The 19789-nt window shown below is 42.6% G+C and overlaps 1 protein-coding gene across 1 annotated transcript in view; it reads left to right on the forward strand.

The window, feature by feature from the left end:
* Positions 1 to 16190, forward strand: part of wnt2 (wingless-type MMTV integration site family member 2) — a 28647-nt gene extending 12457 nt beyond the window's left edge. Inside the window, exon 5 of the mRNA XM_070900332.1 lies at positions 15961 to 16190. Coding sequence (XP_070756433.1) covers positions 15961 to 16190 — 230 coding nt within the window. The remainder of the gene's footprint in view (positions 1 to 15960) is intronic.
* Positions 16191 to 19789: the final 3599 nt, after the last annotated feature.

Raw genomic sequence — 19789 nt, forward strand, 5'->3', positions numbered from 1 at the left:
TCTAGGTAAAGAAGTTTCTCTTGTTGACTGTTCTAATTCTCTTGCATTTAATCTTAGATCTATGGTCCTTCATTCTAGACCCTTGAATTGCTGGAAACTCTCTGTTTCTATCTACCCTGTTCCATCCTTTCATAATTTTAAATACTTCTATCATTTCACGCTACATTGTTCTAATGAAAAAAAGCCCTAACTTTCCAAGCAATATTTTGGCTGCTATATCCCAAAGAAGAATTGTTACCTGAATTCCTGCATTAGAGTGAAAGTCTTCCATTCAGCATTAAATTAAGATCACTTTCAGAATTTTAAAAATTATAGTGCAACTTGTACTCAAAATGAGACATGTCAGTGCCAGGAAATTCAACTATTTGCAACATTAGCATTGAGCACTCCAAATCAAGTGTAGCACGGGTTATATACAGTTCAAAGCTTTCTCCCTTCCATCCTAAGAATGAGAGATTTTCTGAGATTTTCCTCATAGTAATAGCTGGGCGCCATGTTACAACAATAACTCGGGATTCTGTCTGATGATAGAAGCACCAGAAATCATCTGATTTTTGATCATTTCTGAGCACTGATGGCAGAAAGATATTAAAGAGACGATGTCTGAAGGAAAAAAAATTGTAGGGCTATGGGGAAAGGAGAGTGAAACTAGCTGAAATGCTCTTGCAGAGAGCTGGCACGAGCTCGACATGCCGAATACTGACCTCCTGCACTGTAACCAGTTTATGATTCTATTCTATGATTCTATGGTGCAGAGTGTGGTCAGTAGCATCCTATATTTAGTATACTGTATTTACTTTCATCTGGTCAACTTCACTGCTGAACATTCCAATTTCCTAAAATGTCCTCCCTCCACCACATCAGATAGTCACTTACTTTTACATTGCGAGAAAAGAGAGGGTAAATAAGTTATAGAATCCTTCACTGGACAGATAACTCACTCTAATGAGCAGTAATCATAAAGAAGTCCACACATGTAAGCATTTAGCAGACCTCCGAGACTATGACTGACTTTGACATTTACGAATTATAAACATATGTTGATATTATCTACAGTATATAACCATTTTGACACCAGTTATATTGCAGGTACCAGTCCTTGGCTGATAACCACAAATAGCAACTTCATATTGCTGGCTCCCAAGTTGTGTTCTGTCTAAAGACAACAGTGCGCAATGCATCTGTGCTTGAAGAATTCCTCTCACTGATTTCTGAATGCCAGATAAATGTTATTGTTAGGGCAGGATTGGTAGGGCTGTTGACTCTCCACTAGCATTAAAACATTTAAAAGTACATATAATGGGTGAAAGCAATGTATAGGATTAAACCATGCTAATCATAAGATCTCCAGTTCAACTTTTCGTAAGTGCTGAGGTAACTCATTCCAAGCAGGGCTGCAGTTGGGGCATTGCACCTCTTGTCATAATGTACTCTGTAGTAAGATCACCAAACTGACTCTCCAGTCATACTACCAGTTTTACCTTAATGCATATTTGAAACCACTGTGAGCAGTATAACTGGCCTGTTGGACGTGTGTCATTTAATCTGTATTATTGATTTTACTGAGTGTTGTAACACCCTTTTCCATGGCCTTTGTCTCATATTTTATTCCAATGGATACAATGGAATGTCCATCATTGGTCAGGTTTTCTACATTCCTGAAAGCATTTTCTCTTAATAGTCTTCCATACAGACTGCGGGAGAGAAGAGGAGAGGCCTTTCCACCACTGCCCAAGCTATTTTTTTATTGATTTTTAAAAATTCTATGAACATCCCAAGAAGACGTAGTAATAAATTTATTGAGTTCACATAACTGATCATTTATTTGGGAGTCCGATAATAATTCTGTGGTCTGAAGTTACGAGTGATGATTAACTGTCTGATGATAATAGTGCTGTGGAACGTTAAAACAGCATCTACCCATTGATGAGATACTGCAGCCACTCGGGCACCAAGCTCTCTCAGCTTGTGCCAACGTACTCATTATTGGCAGATTTATGAACGATCAACTTTTTGAGGTTTTTTTGTATCAAAGGCTTTAATCAAAATAACAAGAGGTATATTCCATTTTTCCATTCTGTAATTTCATCAAAATAATCTCACTTGTTAAAACTCTAGTTTAATACAGTAATCTGTTTCATGGCAGTGTTATTTCAAAATCAACCCTAGCTGCTTCAGAATTCATGTCCCAGAGAGGGTGTGCTTGGGTCATTTCCCTGTCTTATTCATAAAGCTTGAACGTTTACCTCTGACTTGGCTTGGTGAGACCTCTATAGGCAGCCAGTACTCACACAGCCCTAAAGATTCCACAATCCACAGCTTCCTTAGCTTGTTTACTCTAGGCGCTCGAGCATTTATAATTTTTTTCTGTTTGGATTAAACATGAATTATTGCATTTGAGTTGAGTAGCTATATTTTTAAGTTGCCTTCCATCTCTCGATGCAGGAAAGCCATAATGAGACTTGGTGTCTCACTGATTGCTTTTATTTGTTGGCTATTAAAATGATGCTGCATCTGTTCGAAACAGACAAGAACCAAGCGAGAATACTATGTGTCACACTGGGATATTTGTTAAAGGAATAGGAAATTATAACTCAAATAATGCTGAGTTCAGCCACTTAAAGCCATGTTGTACTTTTCCAGCTTGTTACCAATCCTTCTTTGTCTGGCTCAGTTCAGGTGCAGGAGCACCAATTTAAATTCTCAGATTGCCTGCAAACTCAGAACATCGATAGGTTCTTGTCAACGACTTCAGGTTTCCATATTATGATGATTTATAACCTGGGTTGATTATTTCAGGGTTTTTATTGGCCCTGAAATCCCGGTTCTGGGCTTCTTGCGGGCGGTCGCCTGAAAAGAGAAAAGATGCGCATTTGCTCGGGCGCCCACCAGCGATTGCGGTTTTAGGCCTCTTCTGCCTGCGCATCGGAGCGCTGCATGTCTGAACGTATGTAGAGCTGGAGCTGGAGTCACGTGGGCCTGGACACCCAATCAAGGTAAAGTATTCTCATTCATAATAATGGGAACTCCGTAAGTAGGCATTCTCATTATTATGAATGAGAACCCTCCCCCACCCCCACCACCCCCCACACCAAAACACAAATAAAAAAATAGAAAAAATTCATATTTAACATTAATTTAAATTAAAGTTAATAAATGTGTTGGACAAAGTATATATTTTTTGGATTTTTTAAAATGTTTTGTAATTATGGTTTAAAATAAACTTACCTTAGTGGACAGGGTTTTTAACATAAAAATGTGTTTTTAAATTTTATTTTTATATGTATTTTATATGTTTTAAAACTCTTACGCTGGTTAAAGTAGGCTATGCACCTGCTTTTACCAGACGCAAAAGTTTTAAGGACATTTGCTGGGCAGGAAATGGGCAAATAGCACAATCTTGCCCATGCAAATGTCCTTGCTGCCGAGATGCGTTGGATCTGTCCAGCCAGAACTTGACAGATTAGAAAAGCCAGTTTTCGGTGCATGCGCGTTGGAGTACACATTCCGTACGGACCCGGGGAGGCCGGGATTTCAGGCCCAACATTTATTCGTTCACAGGATGTGGGCATCACTGGCAAATAGGATTTAATAGGATATACAGCACAGAAACAGGCCGTTTGGCTCAACCAGTCCATGCTGGAGTTTATGCTCCACTCGCGTCTCCTCCCGTTTTCCTCATCCTCAGCAGAACCCTCTATTCCCTTCTCATATGCATCTATACTATTCGCTTCAACCACTCCCTGTGGTAAAGAGTTCCGTGGTTCTCCTCACTCTATGGGTAAAGATGTTTCTTCTGAATTCACTGTTTGATTTCTTAGTGACTATCTTATATTGATGGCCTCTAGTTTTCCTCATCAGAAAATTAAATTCCTACACGCATTCCACAGATCTGTCAATGCATTCAATCACCACCACCTAGTCTGTACTTAAACTCGGGTCCACCAAATGTTGACGTTTTTTTTTAAACTTAGAAGCCTCGTGTTACCAGATATTGTGTACTTGTCATAAAGGACATTTTGAATGAAGAATTTTACAAATGTAAAATGTCAGAATCTGACACATTCTGGCAAGGCCGGCATTTATTGCCCATCCCTAATTACCTCTGAGAAGGTGGTGGTAAGCCGCCGCCTTGAACCGCTGCAGTCCGTGTTACTCCCACAGTGCGGACTTTGTCGCAGAGATTTGGTACAACTCAGAGGCTTGCTAGACCATTTCAGAGGGCATTTAAGGGTCAGACAGGCCAGACCGGGTAAGGACGGAAGGTCCTAAAGTACATTAGTGAGATGTTGGGGAGGGCATCAAACAGGAAATTAGGGGTGCATGCAATAAAGGTGCAGCAGTTATCATGGGTGACTTTAATATGCATATAGATTGGGCTAACCAAACTGGAAGCAATACAGTGGAGGAGGATTTCCTGGAGTGCATAAGGGATGGTTTTCTAGACCAATATGTCGAGGAACCAACTAGGGAGGAGGCCATCTTAGACTGGGTGTTGTGTAATGAGAGAGGATTAATTAGCAATCTCGTTGTGCGAGGCCCCTTGGGAAAGAGTGACCATAATATGGTGGAATTCTACATTAGGATGGAGAATGAAACAGTTAATTCAGAGACCATGGTCCAGAACTTAAAGAAGGGTAACTTTGAAGATATGAGGCGTGAATTGGCTAGGATAGATTGGCGAATGATACTTAAAGGATTGACTGTGGATGAGCAATGGCAGACATTTAGAGACCGCATGGATGAACTACAACAATTGTACATTCCTGTCTGGCGTAAAAATAAAAAAGGCCAGGTGGCTCAACCGTGGCTATCAAGGGAAATCAGGGATAGTATTAAAGCCAAGGAAGTGGCATACAAATTGGCCAGAAATAGCAGAGAACCCGGGGACTGGGAGAAATTTAGAACTCAGCAGAGGAGGACAAAGGGTTTGATTAGGGCAGGGAAAATAGAGTACGAGAGGAAGCTTGCAGGGAACATTAAGCCGGACTGCAAAGGTTTCTATAGATATGTAAAGAGAAAAAGGTTAGTAAAGACAAACGTAGGTCCTCTGCAGTCAGAATCAGGGGAAGTCATAACGGGGAACAAAGAAATGGCAGACCAATTGAACAAGTACTTTGGTTCGGTATTCACTAAGGAGGAGACAAACAACCTTCCGGATATAAAGGGGGTCAGAGGGTCTAGTAAGAAGGAGGAACTGAGGGAAATCCTTATTAGTCGGGAAATTGTGTTGGGGAAATTGATGGGATTGAAGGCCGATAAATCCCCAGGGCCTGATGGACTGCATCCCAGAGTACTTAGGAAGGTGGCCTTGGAAATAGCGGATGCATTGACAGTCATTTTCCAACATTCCATAGACTCTGGATCAGTTCCTATGGTGTAGAGGGTAGCCAATGTAACCCCACTTTTTAAAAAAAGAGGGAGAGAGAAAACAGGGAATTATAGACATGTCAGCCTGAGATCGGTAGTGGGCAAAATGATGGAATCAATTATTAAGGATGTCATAGCAGCGCATTTGGAAAGAGGTGACATGATAGGTCCAAGTCAGCATGGATTTGTGAAAGGAAAGTCATGTTTGACAAATCTTCTGGAATTTTTTGAGGATGTTTCCAGTAGATTGGACAAGGGAGAACCAGTTGATGTGGTGTATTTGGACTTTCAGAAGGCTTTCGACAAGGTCCCACACAAGAGATTAATGTGCAAAGTTAAAGCACATGGGATTGGGGGTAGTGTGCTGACGTGGATTGAGAACTGAGTGGCAGACAGGAAGCAAAGAGTAGGAGTAAATGGGTACTTTTCAGAATAGCAGGCAGTGACTAGTGGGGTACTGGGGCCCCAGCTGTTTATATTGTACATTAATGATTTAGACGAGGGGATTAAATATAGTATCTCCAAATTTGCGGATGACAGTGTGGCAGTGTGAGCTGCGAGGAGGATGCTATGAGTCTGCAGAGTGACTTGGATAGGTTAGGTGAGTGGGCAAATGCATGGCAGATGAAGTATATTGTGGATAAATGTGAGGTTATCCACTTTGGTGGTAAAAACAGAGAGACAGACTATTATCTGAATGGTGACAGATTAGGAAAAGGGGAGGTGCAACGAGACCTGGGTATCATGGTACATCAGTCATTGAAGGTTGGCATGCAGGTACAGCAGGCAGTTAAGAAAGCAAATGGCATGTTGGCCTTCATAGCAAGGGGATTTGAGTACAGGGGCAGGGAGGTGTTACTACAGTTGTACAGGGCCTTGGTGAGGCCAAACCTGGAGTATTGTGTACAGTTTTGGTCTCCTAACTTGAGGAAGGACATTCTTGCTATTGAGGGAGCGCAGCAAAGGTTCACCAGACTGATTCCCGGGATGGTGGGACTGACATATCAAGAAAGACTGGATCAACTGGGCTTGTATTCACTGGAGTTCAGAAGAATGAGAGGGGTTCTCATAGAAACGTTTAAAATTCTGATGGGTTTAGACAGGTTAGATGCAGGAAGAATGTTCCCAATGTTGGGGAAGTCCAGAACCAGGGGTCACAGTCTAAGGATAAGGGGTAAGCCATTTAGGACCGAGATGAGGAGAAACTTCTTCACCCAGAGAGTGGTGAACCTGTGGAATTCTCTACCACAGAGAGTTGTTGAGGCCAATTCATTAATATATTCAAAAAGGAGTTAGATGTAGTCCTTACTACTAGGGGAATCAAGGGGTATGGCGAGAAAGCAGGAATGGGGTACTGAAGTTGCATGTTCAGCCATGAACTCATTGAATGGCGGTGCAGGCTCGAAGGGCCGAATGGCCTACTCCTGCACCTATTTTCTCAGTTTCTATGTTTCTATGTTTATGACAATCATTTCATGGTTACCATTGCTAGCTTTTAATTCCAGATTTTAAAAAATTTACTGAATTTAAATCCCCCAGCTGCCATGGTGGGATTTGAACTCACGTCTTTGGATTATTACTCTAGGCCTCTAGTCCAGTAACATAACCACTGTGCTACCCTACACAGATACATCTCTGCCTCTAGCAATGATATGTGCCTTCATATATGAATCCCAATAGGCATTTTGCTTCCAGTGGTATTAAGTCATATCACTGTCTTGCAAGATAAGTAAAAATATTATACATTTAGCACTCTTATGGCAGAAAGTTGTGTTGCAAAGCGGACATTGATGATAATAACTCGCCTTTAAGTTAGGGTTGTGGTGAAAATACACTATGGAAACTGTTATAAATATGTAAACTTGTATTTACTCTGTATAGCCACCAGAGGGCTCATCCCTTGGAGTTCCAAGGGATCCCATAATCCCTTGGGAGCACAGGTATTTAAGCAGGCTTCACCGGTTGGAGAGGCACTCGGGAGACCTGCAATAAAAGACTAAGGTCACACTTTACTTTGAGCTCACAGTGTTCAGTCTGACTCTTTCTCCATACATAACAACTGGCGACGAGATACAGATAGCGAACCTAAAGATGCAGAGAACAGTGGGCATCCTGGAGAAATTCTCGGAGGGAGATGATTGGGAAACTTTTGTGGAGCGACACGACCAATACTTCGTGGCCAACGAGCTAGATGGGGAAGAGAACGCTGCAAAACGAAGGGCGATCCTCCTCACCATCTGTGGGGCATCAAAGTATGCCTCATGAAGAATCTGCTCACTCCAGCGAAACCCACGGAGAAATCGTACGACGATTTGTGCACTCTGAACCCGAAGGAATGCGTTCTGATGGCAAGGTACCGGTTCTATAACTACAAAAGGTCTGAAGGCCAGGAAGTGCCAAGTTATGTCACTGAACTAAGATGCCTTGCAGGACATTGCGAATTTGAAGGACATTTGGAACACATGCTCAGAGACTTTATTGTACTTGGCATTGGCCACGAAGCCATACTTCGCAAACTTTTGACTGTAGAGACCCCAACCTTGAGTAAAGTCATAGCGATAGCCCAGGTGTTCATTGCCACCAGTGACAATACGTAGCAAATCTCTCAGCACACAAGTGTTGCTATAAGTACTGTGAATAAAGTGATGTTGTTTTCGAATCGTAAAGTACAGGACAGGTCACACATACCTGCAGCTACACGTCTGCAGATGTCTGAGTCCACCATCAAGGGTGATGAATGCAAGGCCATTAACACCTTGTTGGCGCTGCGGGGGCGATCATCATTTCCATTCATGCTGATTCAAAGAGTACGTTTGCAAGGGCTGTGGAACAATGGGACACCTCCAACGAGTGAGCAGGCGAGCTGCAAAGCCTGCTAACCTTAAAACCACCATGTTGCAGAGGAGGACAGATCCACGGAGGATCACGCTGAACCAGAGCCTCAGATCGAGGAGGCAGATGTACACTGGGTGCACACATTCACCACGAATTGTCCCCTGATAATGCTGAATGTTGAACTAAATGGACTCCCGATATCAATAGAGCTGGACACGGGCACAAGCCAATCCATCATGGGCAAAAAGACTTTCGAAAGGTTGTAGTGCAACAAGGCCTCAAGGCCAGTCTTAACTCCAGTTCGCACAAAATTAAAAACTTACACGAAAGAACTGATACCTGTAATCGGCAGTTCTACCGTAAAGGTCTCCTACGATGGAGCGGTGCACAAGCTACCACTCTGGGTGGTACCGGGCGATAGTCCCATGCTGCTTGGCAGGAGCTGGCTGGGAAAGATACGCTGGAACTGGGATGACATCCGAGCGCTATTGCCCGCTGATGACACTTCATGTGCCCAGGTCTTAAATTTCCTTCACTGTTCAAACCAGTCATCGGGAAATTTCAAGGAGCAAAAGTGCAGATCCATCTAATTGCGGGGGCGCGACCCATCCATCACAAGGTGAGAGCAGTACCGTACATGATGAGAGAAAGGATAGAGATTGAGCTAGACTGACTGCAAAGAGAGGGCATCATTTCCCCGATCGAGTTCAACGAGTGGGCCAGTCTTTTCATCCCAGTCTTCCAGGGAGACGGCACCGTCAGAATCTGTGGCGATTACAAAGTAACTATCAATCGTTTCTCCCTGCAGGACCAATACCCACTACCAAAGGCCGGCGACCTTTTTGCAATGCTGGCGGGAGAAAAGATGTTCATGAAGCTGGATCTAACTTCAGCCTACATGACACAGGAACTGGAAGAATCATCGAAGGCCCTCACCTGCATCAACATGCATAAAGGTCTTTTTGTTTATAACAGATGCCTGTTTAGAATCCAATCAGTGGCGGCTATATTCCAGAGAAACATGGAAAGCTTACTGAAGTCGGTCCCCCACACCGTGGTCTTCCAGGATGACATCTTGGTCACAGGTCGGAACACAGTCGAGCATCTGCAGAACCTGGAGGAGGTTCTTAATCGACTCAACCGCGTGGGGCTCAGGTTAAAACGCTCGAAGTGCGTTTTCCTGGCACCTGAAATGCAGTTCCTGGGAAGGAGGATTGCGGCGGACGGCATCAGGCCCACCAATGTGAAGACAGAGGCAATCGAGAATGCACCGAGACCACAGAACGTGACGGAGCTGTGGTCGTTTCTGGGACACCTGAACTACTTACCGGTTCTCAGCACACTGTTAGAACCACTGCATGTCTTACTATGAAAAGGGGACAAATGGGTTTGGGCAAAAACCAAGAAAATGCCTTTGTAAAAGCGAGAAAATTGTTATGCTCAAACAAATTGCTTGTGTTGTATGATGCATGTAAGCATTTGGTACTAGCATGTGACGCGTCGTCATATGGCGTTGGGTGTGTATTGCAACAAGCTAATGATTTCAGGAAACTGCAACCGGTTGTCTATGCATCTAGGAGTCTGTCTAAGGCTGAGAGAGCCTACAGCATGATTGAGAAAGAAGCGTTAGCGTGTGTTTATGAGGTAATGAAAATGCATCAATACCTGATTGGGCTAAATGTCGAATTGGAAACTGACCATAAGCCACTCATATCCCTGTTCTCCGAGAGTAAAGGGATAAATACCAACGCATCAGCCCACATCCAGAGATGGGCGCTCACGTTGTCCGCATACAACTACGCAATTTGCCACAGGCCAGGCATAGAAAACTGCGCCAATGCTCTCAGTAGGCTGCCATTGCCCACTACGGGGGTGGAAATGGTGCAGCCCGCAGATCTAGCCATGGTTATGGAAGCATTGGAGAGTGAGCAATCACCCGTCACTGCCCGGCAGATCAAGCCAGGAACACTTATTATCTCTAGTCAAAAGCTGTGTGCTTCACGGGAGCTGGTCTAGTGTCCCAGTGGAAATGCAGGAAGAGATTAAAGCCGTTCCAGCGGCGCAAAAATGAAATGCCTATATAGGCAGACTGCCTTCTGTGGGGCAATCGAGTAGTGGGCCCCAAGAAGGGCAGAGACACCTTCATCAATGACCTCCATAGTACCCACCCAGGCATCGTAATGTGAAAGCGATAGTCAGATCCCACATGTGGTGGCCCGGTATCGATGCGGATTTAGAGTCCTGCGTTCACAGATGTAATACATGCTCGCAGTTAAGCAATGTACCCAGGGAGGCACCGCTAAGTTTATGGTCTTGGCCCTCCAAACCGTGGTCTAGGGTACACATCGACTATGCAGGCCCGTTCTTGGGTAAAATGTTCCTCGTGGTTGTAGATGTGTACTCCAAGTGGATTGAATGTGAGATAATGTCGGCTAGCTCATCCGCTGCCACTACTGAAAGCCTGCGGGCCATGTTTGCCACACGGCCTACCCGATGTCCTAGTGAGCGACAACGGGCCATGTTTTACCAGTGCTGAGTTCAAAGAATTCATGACCCGTAACGAGATCAAACATGTCACATTTGTGGCCCGTTTAAACCAGCGTCCAATGGTCAGGCAGAGAGAGCAGCGCAAACCATCATCAAGGCTTGAAGAGGGTAACTGAAAGCTCACTGCAGACTCGCCTATCCCGAGTCCTGCTTAGCTACCGCACGAGACCCTACTCACTCACTGGGATTCCACCTGCTGCACTGCTCATGAAAAGAGCACATAAGACACGGCTCCCGTTAGTTCACCCTGAACTACATGAACAGATAGAGAGCAGGCGGCTTCAACAAAAGTACCATGATAGCGCAAATGTGTCATACGAGATTGAAATCAATGATCCTGTATTTGTATTAAATTATGGACAAGGTCCCAAGTGGCTTCCCGGCACTGTCGTGGCCAAAGGGGGGAGCAGGGTATTTCGGGTCAAACTTTCAAATGGACTCATTCACCGGAAACACTTGACCCAAATCAAACTCAGATTCATGGACTATCCTGAGCAACCCACCTTGGACCCTACCTTTTTTGATCCCCCAACATACACCAGTGGCAATCAGCACCACAGTTGACCACGAAGCAGAACCCATCATCCACAGCAGCCCAGCAGGGCCCAACACACCAGGCAGCCCAGCAAGGCCAGCTGCACAGCAGCCCAGCGAGGGCCCAACAAATGATTCAACAACACCAGCTTTCACAGTGAGACGATGAACCAGGGCAAGAAGGGCCCCAGATTGACTCACATTGTAAATAGTTACACTATTGACTTTGAGAGGGGGGGGGGGGGGGGGGGAGTGTTTGTTGTTATATATGTAAACTTGCATTTACTCTGTACAGCCACCAGAGGGCTCATCCCCTGGAGTTCCAAGGGATCCCATAATCACTTGGGAGCACAGGTATTTAAGGAGGCCTCACAGGTTGGAGAGGCACTCTGGAGACCTGCAATAAAATACTACGGCCACACTTTACTTTGAGCTCACAGTGTTCAGTCTGACTCTTTCTCCATACACAACAGAAACGGTAATGTAATTCTTTTGTAAAATCAGTATCTAATTACATTGTTCCCTTACACATTCTATCTTCATTTTATTACATTATTTTTAATTGTTGCTTGCATGCAGTATGAGTCCAAAGTAAGGGGAATCTGGTTTTCTGTGCTTAGAACTCCATGCATTTTAAAGTATTTGGGGCTGGATTTTTGGGTTTTTCGCTTTTTGGGCGAAAACGTAAGCGATACGTGAAAATTTCCGTTTTCGCTGCATTACCGATTTAAGGCTTAACTTTCGGCCATTGGGGTCTGTGCCATATTGTAAAAGGAGGCATTGCACAATTATTCACGGCGCAAGACGCAATCCTCGCCAACTTTAGTGCGGGCTGGGAGAGGGCTGCGAGAGAGGTCCCGCACTAAAGTTGGCGAGGATTGCGTCTTGCGAGAGAGGCTTTGGGAGGGTTGGAAAAAAAATTCAAAAAACATTACCAAGACCCTTACCTAATAAATCACTGCAAAAAAATAAAAATATTAACTTAGCTTTTTTCTAACTTACTGTTGCTGGCAGAGCTGCACCACTAGGTTTTACCTGTTGGTGTTCGGAGCGCGGTGTACTAGTTGGGTGAGTGCCGAAAGTCTGACGGTAATGCAATCTGAGTCATTACCATCCGGCACAGCTTTCCCCAAGCGCCGCTGCAAACAAGGAACCGAGGATCGTGACTGGGCTTAGCAACCGGGTTTTTGCCACATACGGTCAAAACGCAGTGAAAACCCGGTTGCAAACCACTCGAAAATCCAGCCGTTGATACCACTCGTGATTTAATTTTATGACTCCAGTGTGCCCCAAAAACAAAGCACGCAGTGCTACCATGATGAGAAAATCAAGCTTATGTTATTACTTATACTAACGTTACTTTATACTAGCGTTACTTTACATGGATTTCGAAGCACAGGAAGCAATGCTCTTCAAAAGCCCCATTCTCAGACTATTTCTCTGTGGACTGTTGTCACATCACATTTGATTAACCCATGACAGCACCCAGAAGTACTGGATGTAGGAGTTAATCTGGAGTTGGCCTTTTCCTCTCATAGTGGAACCAAATTATTATATCCAAAGTGTCTGCCAAGTTTGAGATATCAGCAGGCTTATCAAAAAGGTTGAGCAATGAAGAGAAACATTACTGAGGTACAAAATGGATGTTAAAAAGACTGTCGAAACATTTCAAACATTGGCGGAACAGACGCTTTTAGCTTATGGGTTGAAAATCAGCCCAAATAGAGGAGTTTACAGGCACATTTTAATATGAAGGTTCCAATTGAATATATTTGAACAGTCAACAAATCAACACTGGCATTGTAATTTACAGTTGATATCAAAAAAATTAAATAAGATTGCAAAACCTGAGAATTAGTCCACTGTCAGAAGTTTTACATGGTAATGTCCACGATGTCTTTATAAGAAAATCTTTGATAATTTGTCAGGATGCCATAGTTGTGAAAAATGGATTCATCCTGAAAAGAAAGTAGTAGTATATGTTCTGTTGTAATATTAGCACTATCTGGCCCAGTATCTGCCATTAGAAAATTCACTAAGCAGTTAATATTAAATACAAGATTATAATTGAATGGCAATTCTCAATTCTGCTGATTTAGCAAATGCCTAATATTCTCATGTATAAATTTAAATAATTAACCAATTTGCGCTCTATCACAAAATGGCTGGAATTGTGACTAGTCATAAAGTCATAAGAACATAAGAAATCGGAACAGGAGTAGGTCATACAGCCGCTCGAGCCTGCTCCGCCATTCAATAAGATCATGGTTGATCTGATCATGGGCTCAGCTCCACTTCCCTGCCCGCTCCCCATAACCCCTTATCGTTTAAGAAACTGTCTATTTCTGTCTTAAGTTTATTCAACATCCCAGCTTCCATAGCTTTCTGAGGCAGCGAATTGCACAGATTTACAACCCACTGAGAGAAGAAATTCCTCCTCATCTGTTTTAAATGGGCGGCCCCTTATTCTAAGATCATGCCCTCTAGTTCTAGTCTCCACCCCATCAGTGGAAACATCCTCTCTGCATCCACCTTGTCAAGCCCCCTCATAATCTTATACGTTTCGATAAGATCGCCTCTCATTCTTCTGAATTCCAATGAGTAGAGGCCCAACCTACTCAACCTTTCCTCATAAGTCAACCCCCTCATCCCCGGAATAAACCTAGAGAACCTTCTCTGAACTGCCTCCAAAGCAAGTATATCCTTTCGTAAATATGGAAAACAAAACTGCACGCAGTATTCCAGGTGTGGCCTCACCAATACCTTGTGTAGCTGTAGCAAGACTTCCCTGCTTTTATACTCCATCCCCTTTGCAATGAAGGCTAAGATATCATTGGCCTTCCTGATCACTTGCTGTAGCTGCATCCTATCCTTTTGTGTTTCATGCACAAGTACCCCCAGGTCCCGCTGTACTGCGGCACTTTGCAATCTTTCTCCATTTAAATAATAACTAGTTCTTTGATTTTTTCTGCCAAAGTGCATGACCTCACACTTTCCAACATTATACTCCATCTGACAAATTTTTGCCCACTCACTTAGCCTGTCTATGTCCTTTGCAGATTTTTTGTGTCCTCCTCACACATTGCTTTTCCTCCCATCTTTGTATCATCAGTAAACTTGGCTACGTTACACTCAGTCCCTTCTTCCAAGTCGTTAATGTAGATTGTAAATAGTTGGAGTCCCAGCACTGATCCCTGTGGCACCCCACTAGTTACTGGTTGCGAACTAGAGAATGAACCATTTATCCCGACTCTGTTCTCTGTTAGTTAGCCAATCATCTATCCATGCTAATATATTACCCCCAATCATAGCCATACAAACCAGGAAAGTGCCAGGCTCAACGTTCTGTCTGTCTTGCATTTGCTAATCTCAACCCAGGATCTCTGGAGACACTCCACTCTGCTGCTACTCCTGATCACTGTCCAGTGACCACCGTTGGAAATCCCATGTGGCGTGGTTATTGGGTGAGAAAAAAGATGGGATTCAGTTGTGATGTTTTTAATGGTAAATGAGCTTATTGTGACCCACTGCCCATGTTCTTAGATGAAGAATGGCTAAATGGGTGACAGTCCAGAGGGCTTTGATGAATAGCCCAGCAAGAGGCAGTAACTTCAGGGGAGGAGGGAAGCAATTGAGGGGGAAAAAACACATACATACTCAACAACTTGTATTTATATAGCACCTTTAAAGTAGTGAAACATCCCAGGAGTATCATGAGATAAAAATTTGACACCGAGCCGTATAAGTAGAAATTAACGCAGGTGACCAAAAGCTTGGTCAAAGAGGTATGTTTTAAGGAGTGTCTTGAAGGAGGGAAGAGAGGTAGAGCAGTAGGGAGTTCCAGAACTTGGGGCTTAGGCAACAGAAGGCACGGCCACCAGTGGTTGAGCGATTACAATCAGGGATGCTCAAGAGGACAGAATTAGAGGAGCACAGACATCTTGGTGGTTTGGGGGGGGGGGGGGCTGGAGGAGATTACAGAGATTGGGAGGGGTGAGGCCATGGAGGGATTTGAAAATGAGGATGATAATTTTGAAATCGAGGTGTTGCTTAACGGGAAGCCAATGTAGGTCAGCGAGCACAGGGGCGATGGGTGAGCGGGACTTGGTGTGAGTTAGGACACGGGCAGCCGAGTTTTGGATCACCTCTAGTTTACTCAAGAATATATTGAGGCAGATTCTGGTCAAGGTGTTCTGTGTGCTTTCCTTGAACACCTTTTTATAAAACTAAGTCACAGCCTTTATTTTCCTGCATGATCAAATCACACATTGTTTTCTACCAGAGAAGATACCGTTTTACTTTATAACGAGCTTAGTAAATGTTCCATTTTTATAATGGATCACCTGTCAACTTTAACATTACAATGAAAAGTGGAGATAAATTGCCTCATTAATCATTCACAGTCAAATAGAATGACGCGGCACAGTTTGATATCTTTGTGTGCTATCATATATCACACAGCTGCATGCTAAACAGATACTGAAAACTGGACTCTGAAACAGCAGAAATATAATCTTTAGCATGGTTCATATAGCTCAGCATTCTTAAACACCCTGCAGGTTCTTCTTGTGTGAGAACATATTCTTCAATGTTAAGGGGAAATTTGTGTGTCAACTATCAGTTACCTGTTTTCAATGTCGTAAAGATCTGTGATATTTATCCCTTATTTGCCAGGTTCCTTGGGTACAGCGGGCAGAGTGTGTAACAGGACCTCTCGTGGGATGGACGGATGCGAAGTGATGTGCTGCGGACGGGGCTATGACACATCCCGTGTCATGCGAGTGACAAAATGCGAGTGTAAATTTCACTGGTGTTGTGTGGTCCGCTGTAAGGAATGCCACGAAATGACAGATGTGCACACGTGCAAAGCTCCCAAGAATGCTGATTGGCTAGATCAGACATGAATGGCAGGGAGAAACTTGGATGTTCACTATGGGACAGACAACACTCTTACCTGTTTTTCCATTATTGTTTAAACAAATTTGTCTCCAGTCTTCATTCTATCCTCTGAATCTACAACAGTGTCTACTTTTCTTAAAGTCCTAAATTATTTTTACATACTGAAGATTGACATCGTTTTCAGTGTATACAGGGTACTTGTTAGAAAGTCATTGGACCAAGGCTATTATGAAGAGGTAACTAAATAGGATGAGCTCTTTTCCTTACTAGAAATGTAGTACAGGTTGAACCTCCCTTATCCGGGACTCCCTTACCCGGCACCACCCCTTGTCCGGCACCATTCCCAGCCGCTCCGACATGAACAAATCCAAGACATTCCTCACTGCTGACTCCCGCAATCGCTGGCCTGACCCCACAATCCACCGCCCCCCCCCATGATCTCTCTGCCGTACTCCCAGCCCCAAGCCAGCCAGCCCCAATATCACCTTGCTCAGTACCTGTACCATCCAATTTAATGTGACCACCCCTCGTCTAGCAAAATCCCTTATCTAGACAGGCCAGGTCGCGAGGGTGCTGGATAAGAGAGGTTCAATCTGTATTTTATTCTTGGTAAATCATAGTTGGGTGTAAAGTCAAAAGATTTTGAAAACAGCAAATTGCTCCTGATATGGAAAATTCTTGGAAACATAAAAGTGCTGAATTGATTTTATTTTGATGGTGAGCATCTTAATTCAGGTAAATGTTTTGGCCATCATCCATGGGATATTGCGGCCCTATTTTAGATCGATCAATATGCCATGATCTGCTTTCCACAAATCTGGCCTGAAACAAGCATGTTCCCCAACCATTTACTCGACTGATTAAATTAGTTTCATTTTTGTCAATTTTCTGCATCAATTCAGGAAGACCTCGGGTAACAAACTAAATTCAGAGCCAGATTCTACATATCATGCAGCAGCATGTGAAGACACAGTCCAGGTGGCCTGGTGACCAATTTATTTTAAATGTTCTGTTGTCGTATGTTGTTGGGTCATATTCCAGTTAAACTTCTTTCACATCTGGGCTCATATACAGCTCATTGTTCCAGCAGGAATTGTTGTGCATTTCAGTCAGGTTTTTTTTCGGTGCGCTGTGATTTTGGTGCTCACTCAACATTTTGTTTCAGGTAGATCTGTTTGTTTAATGTTAAAGTTCCAATCATGAGGTCTCACAGTGCCTTTTAGGATAAATACACTAATGGCACTGAGTCATAAAGACCAATCTGTTGATTTCTGCCAGGGCAATGGTGGTGACATTTATTGATCTCAATGTTCTTGGCCTAGGGAGAAGAAAGATCATCCAGTGTTCCTGCTCCTGATTGCTATCTAGTTACTTCTGCTAGAAAGTATGTGTGCAGAGACATCAGCTGAGCGCACAATTGGGCTTAAAGACCCTCTTCCTCCTCCCACAGCAGTCAAGCAGCTCACTGCTGTTCTCTGTCTCAGCTCGCACATGAAGAAGGCCCATTATTTCAGGTACTGGGGACCCGCCACTGTCCATGGACCCATATTCCAGCTTGAATCACTGCCGCCAGGAAAGGGAGATAATATTTTAATATTGCAAATTGTGGTCACAAGTTATATAATTAATTTTACTGATAATTAAATCAGTCGCACACTAAAGCTCTGATCGCAAGCTACATTTAGAGTTCAGGAAGTTTGAATCTGCTGATTTATGGGCAAGCACAGATAAGCCAATGGTAGCTCCAGAACAAGGCAAAGGCAATCATTTCATATTAATGCACCCTCAATATTAACCCTGTAAGAGCAGTTGCTCCCCATAAACCACTCCAATGGGTGACATATTTAATATATATGAATGTAAAACCCACAAACGCACTCAGGAAATCACTCAATTACTCAATTTCCTGTAATGTTTAAATTTGATGCACGAGTTTAGAAGTTCTATTTGGAAAAATTTTCGTTGAGGAATGCAAAGACTTTTCTGCACTTAAATTTAAAAAGTAATTTTAATAACTACTATAAATGAAAAAGTTGATGCCAGTTATTGAGGGCATGGTTAATAGGGAAAATAACTTATACTGAATATTTTCTCCGGCACCAGTTGATTCTCAGCACTGTTCAATCAAACTGATGGGCTTTGTTGAAGTGAGATACTTACAGTTTTATTTCATCAGTTGTCTGGTATTGAAATCAAACAATTTTTGTAATCATGGTGATAATTTTGCTTTATATATCATTCCATATTATTCCCTATTGCTGAATAAGTAAACCAATAACACTTCAAAAATGTGTACTTTAAGTTGAAAAATATCCATAAAAATAAAGCACAGTTACTTCATAAATTTGTTTTGAAATCATTGGATTAATATTGCAATGTGCCAACATTATAAACATTTGTCATGTAGTAACTACTGTGCATATTGTATTATTTAAGAATAGTTTTGTCATTTTCAGTCTTCTCTCACTGTGGAAATATGAACAATCAAGTGTTCCAACTATCGAAACAATATTACTCCTCTCCTAAATAAACTTGTAATAGTTACTAAGAAAGATAGAAATTATTGTGTGATCAGTTGTTTTATGGAGATTTTAACCTGCCTGTTGGATGGTGGTTGACTGTGATTCTGCAGAAAATGGCTTAAAAGATTGCATTTGTTGTGTTTTTGTGCATTTTGCTATTTATGAGGAAAAACATGAAATCACAGCTTTTTAATATTCTCAAAATTCTACCAAAATGAATTTTTGAACTTCATTTAATGCAATGAAAATATTTGTTCGAAGATTGGAATCAGTGTTAAATTGATAATTCCCTGTCCCACTGCACCAAATAATCAGCAATCATTTTGAAGACTAATCTTTCCATGATATACTTGGTTTGAAATTAGTCAAAGTTATAGATTAGTGTACTTTGTACAATCTGAAAATATATTATAATTTTGATCTCAACTCTGAAGAGTTGCTTTAATTCTAAGAAGTATTGCCTATCATATGTGAGTGATTGGCAGGAACTATTTTTTGCTCACAAATGTGTTGCTTTTTTTATTTATAAATCACATGTGAACAAGTCCTGGGTCTGCAGCTAGTTGTGTATCCTTAGTTAAACAAAAATATACATGCACAAATACGGTTTCACTTTTGTAAACTGGACCTCAAATTGCAATAAAAGCACACCAACTGCTTGTTCAAGCTTCCCTGGTGTTCACAAGCTCATCTTTTCCCCCAGTATGTAAATGCAGCAAATATTTTCCAGCAAAAACAGAAACTTCCCCTTGTCCCACAACATGCACAGCACAGGCAGAATAGATTGTACTTCAAACAAATAAATAAAATCATTTGAAGAAAATCAAAGTTCAGTCAATTCCATTATAAAACTGTTTGCAAAACCCTGCAATGCCAATTCAATATAAATAATGAATAGAATATTTATACATTTGTTAGGACACCGATAAAAATTGTTACGGATTTCTGTGGGGTTTTCCTGATCATTCAGCATAAGCCCAGAAAAGAATATAATTTGGGGGGGATTCAGTCACACACATGGCCTTATCTAAATACTTCCTTGTATTCCTTACCACTCGCATCCCCTATCCAACCCCCCCCTT

Source organism: Pristiophorus japonicus, chromosome 15 (assembly GCF_044704955.1).
Source record: "Pristiophorus japonicus isolate sPriJap1 chromosome 15, sPriJap1.hap1, whole genome shotgun sequence".
NCBI lineage: Eukaryota > Metazoa > Chordata > Chondrichthyes > Pristiophoridae > Pristiophorus > Pristiophorus japonicus.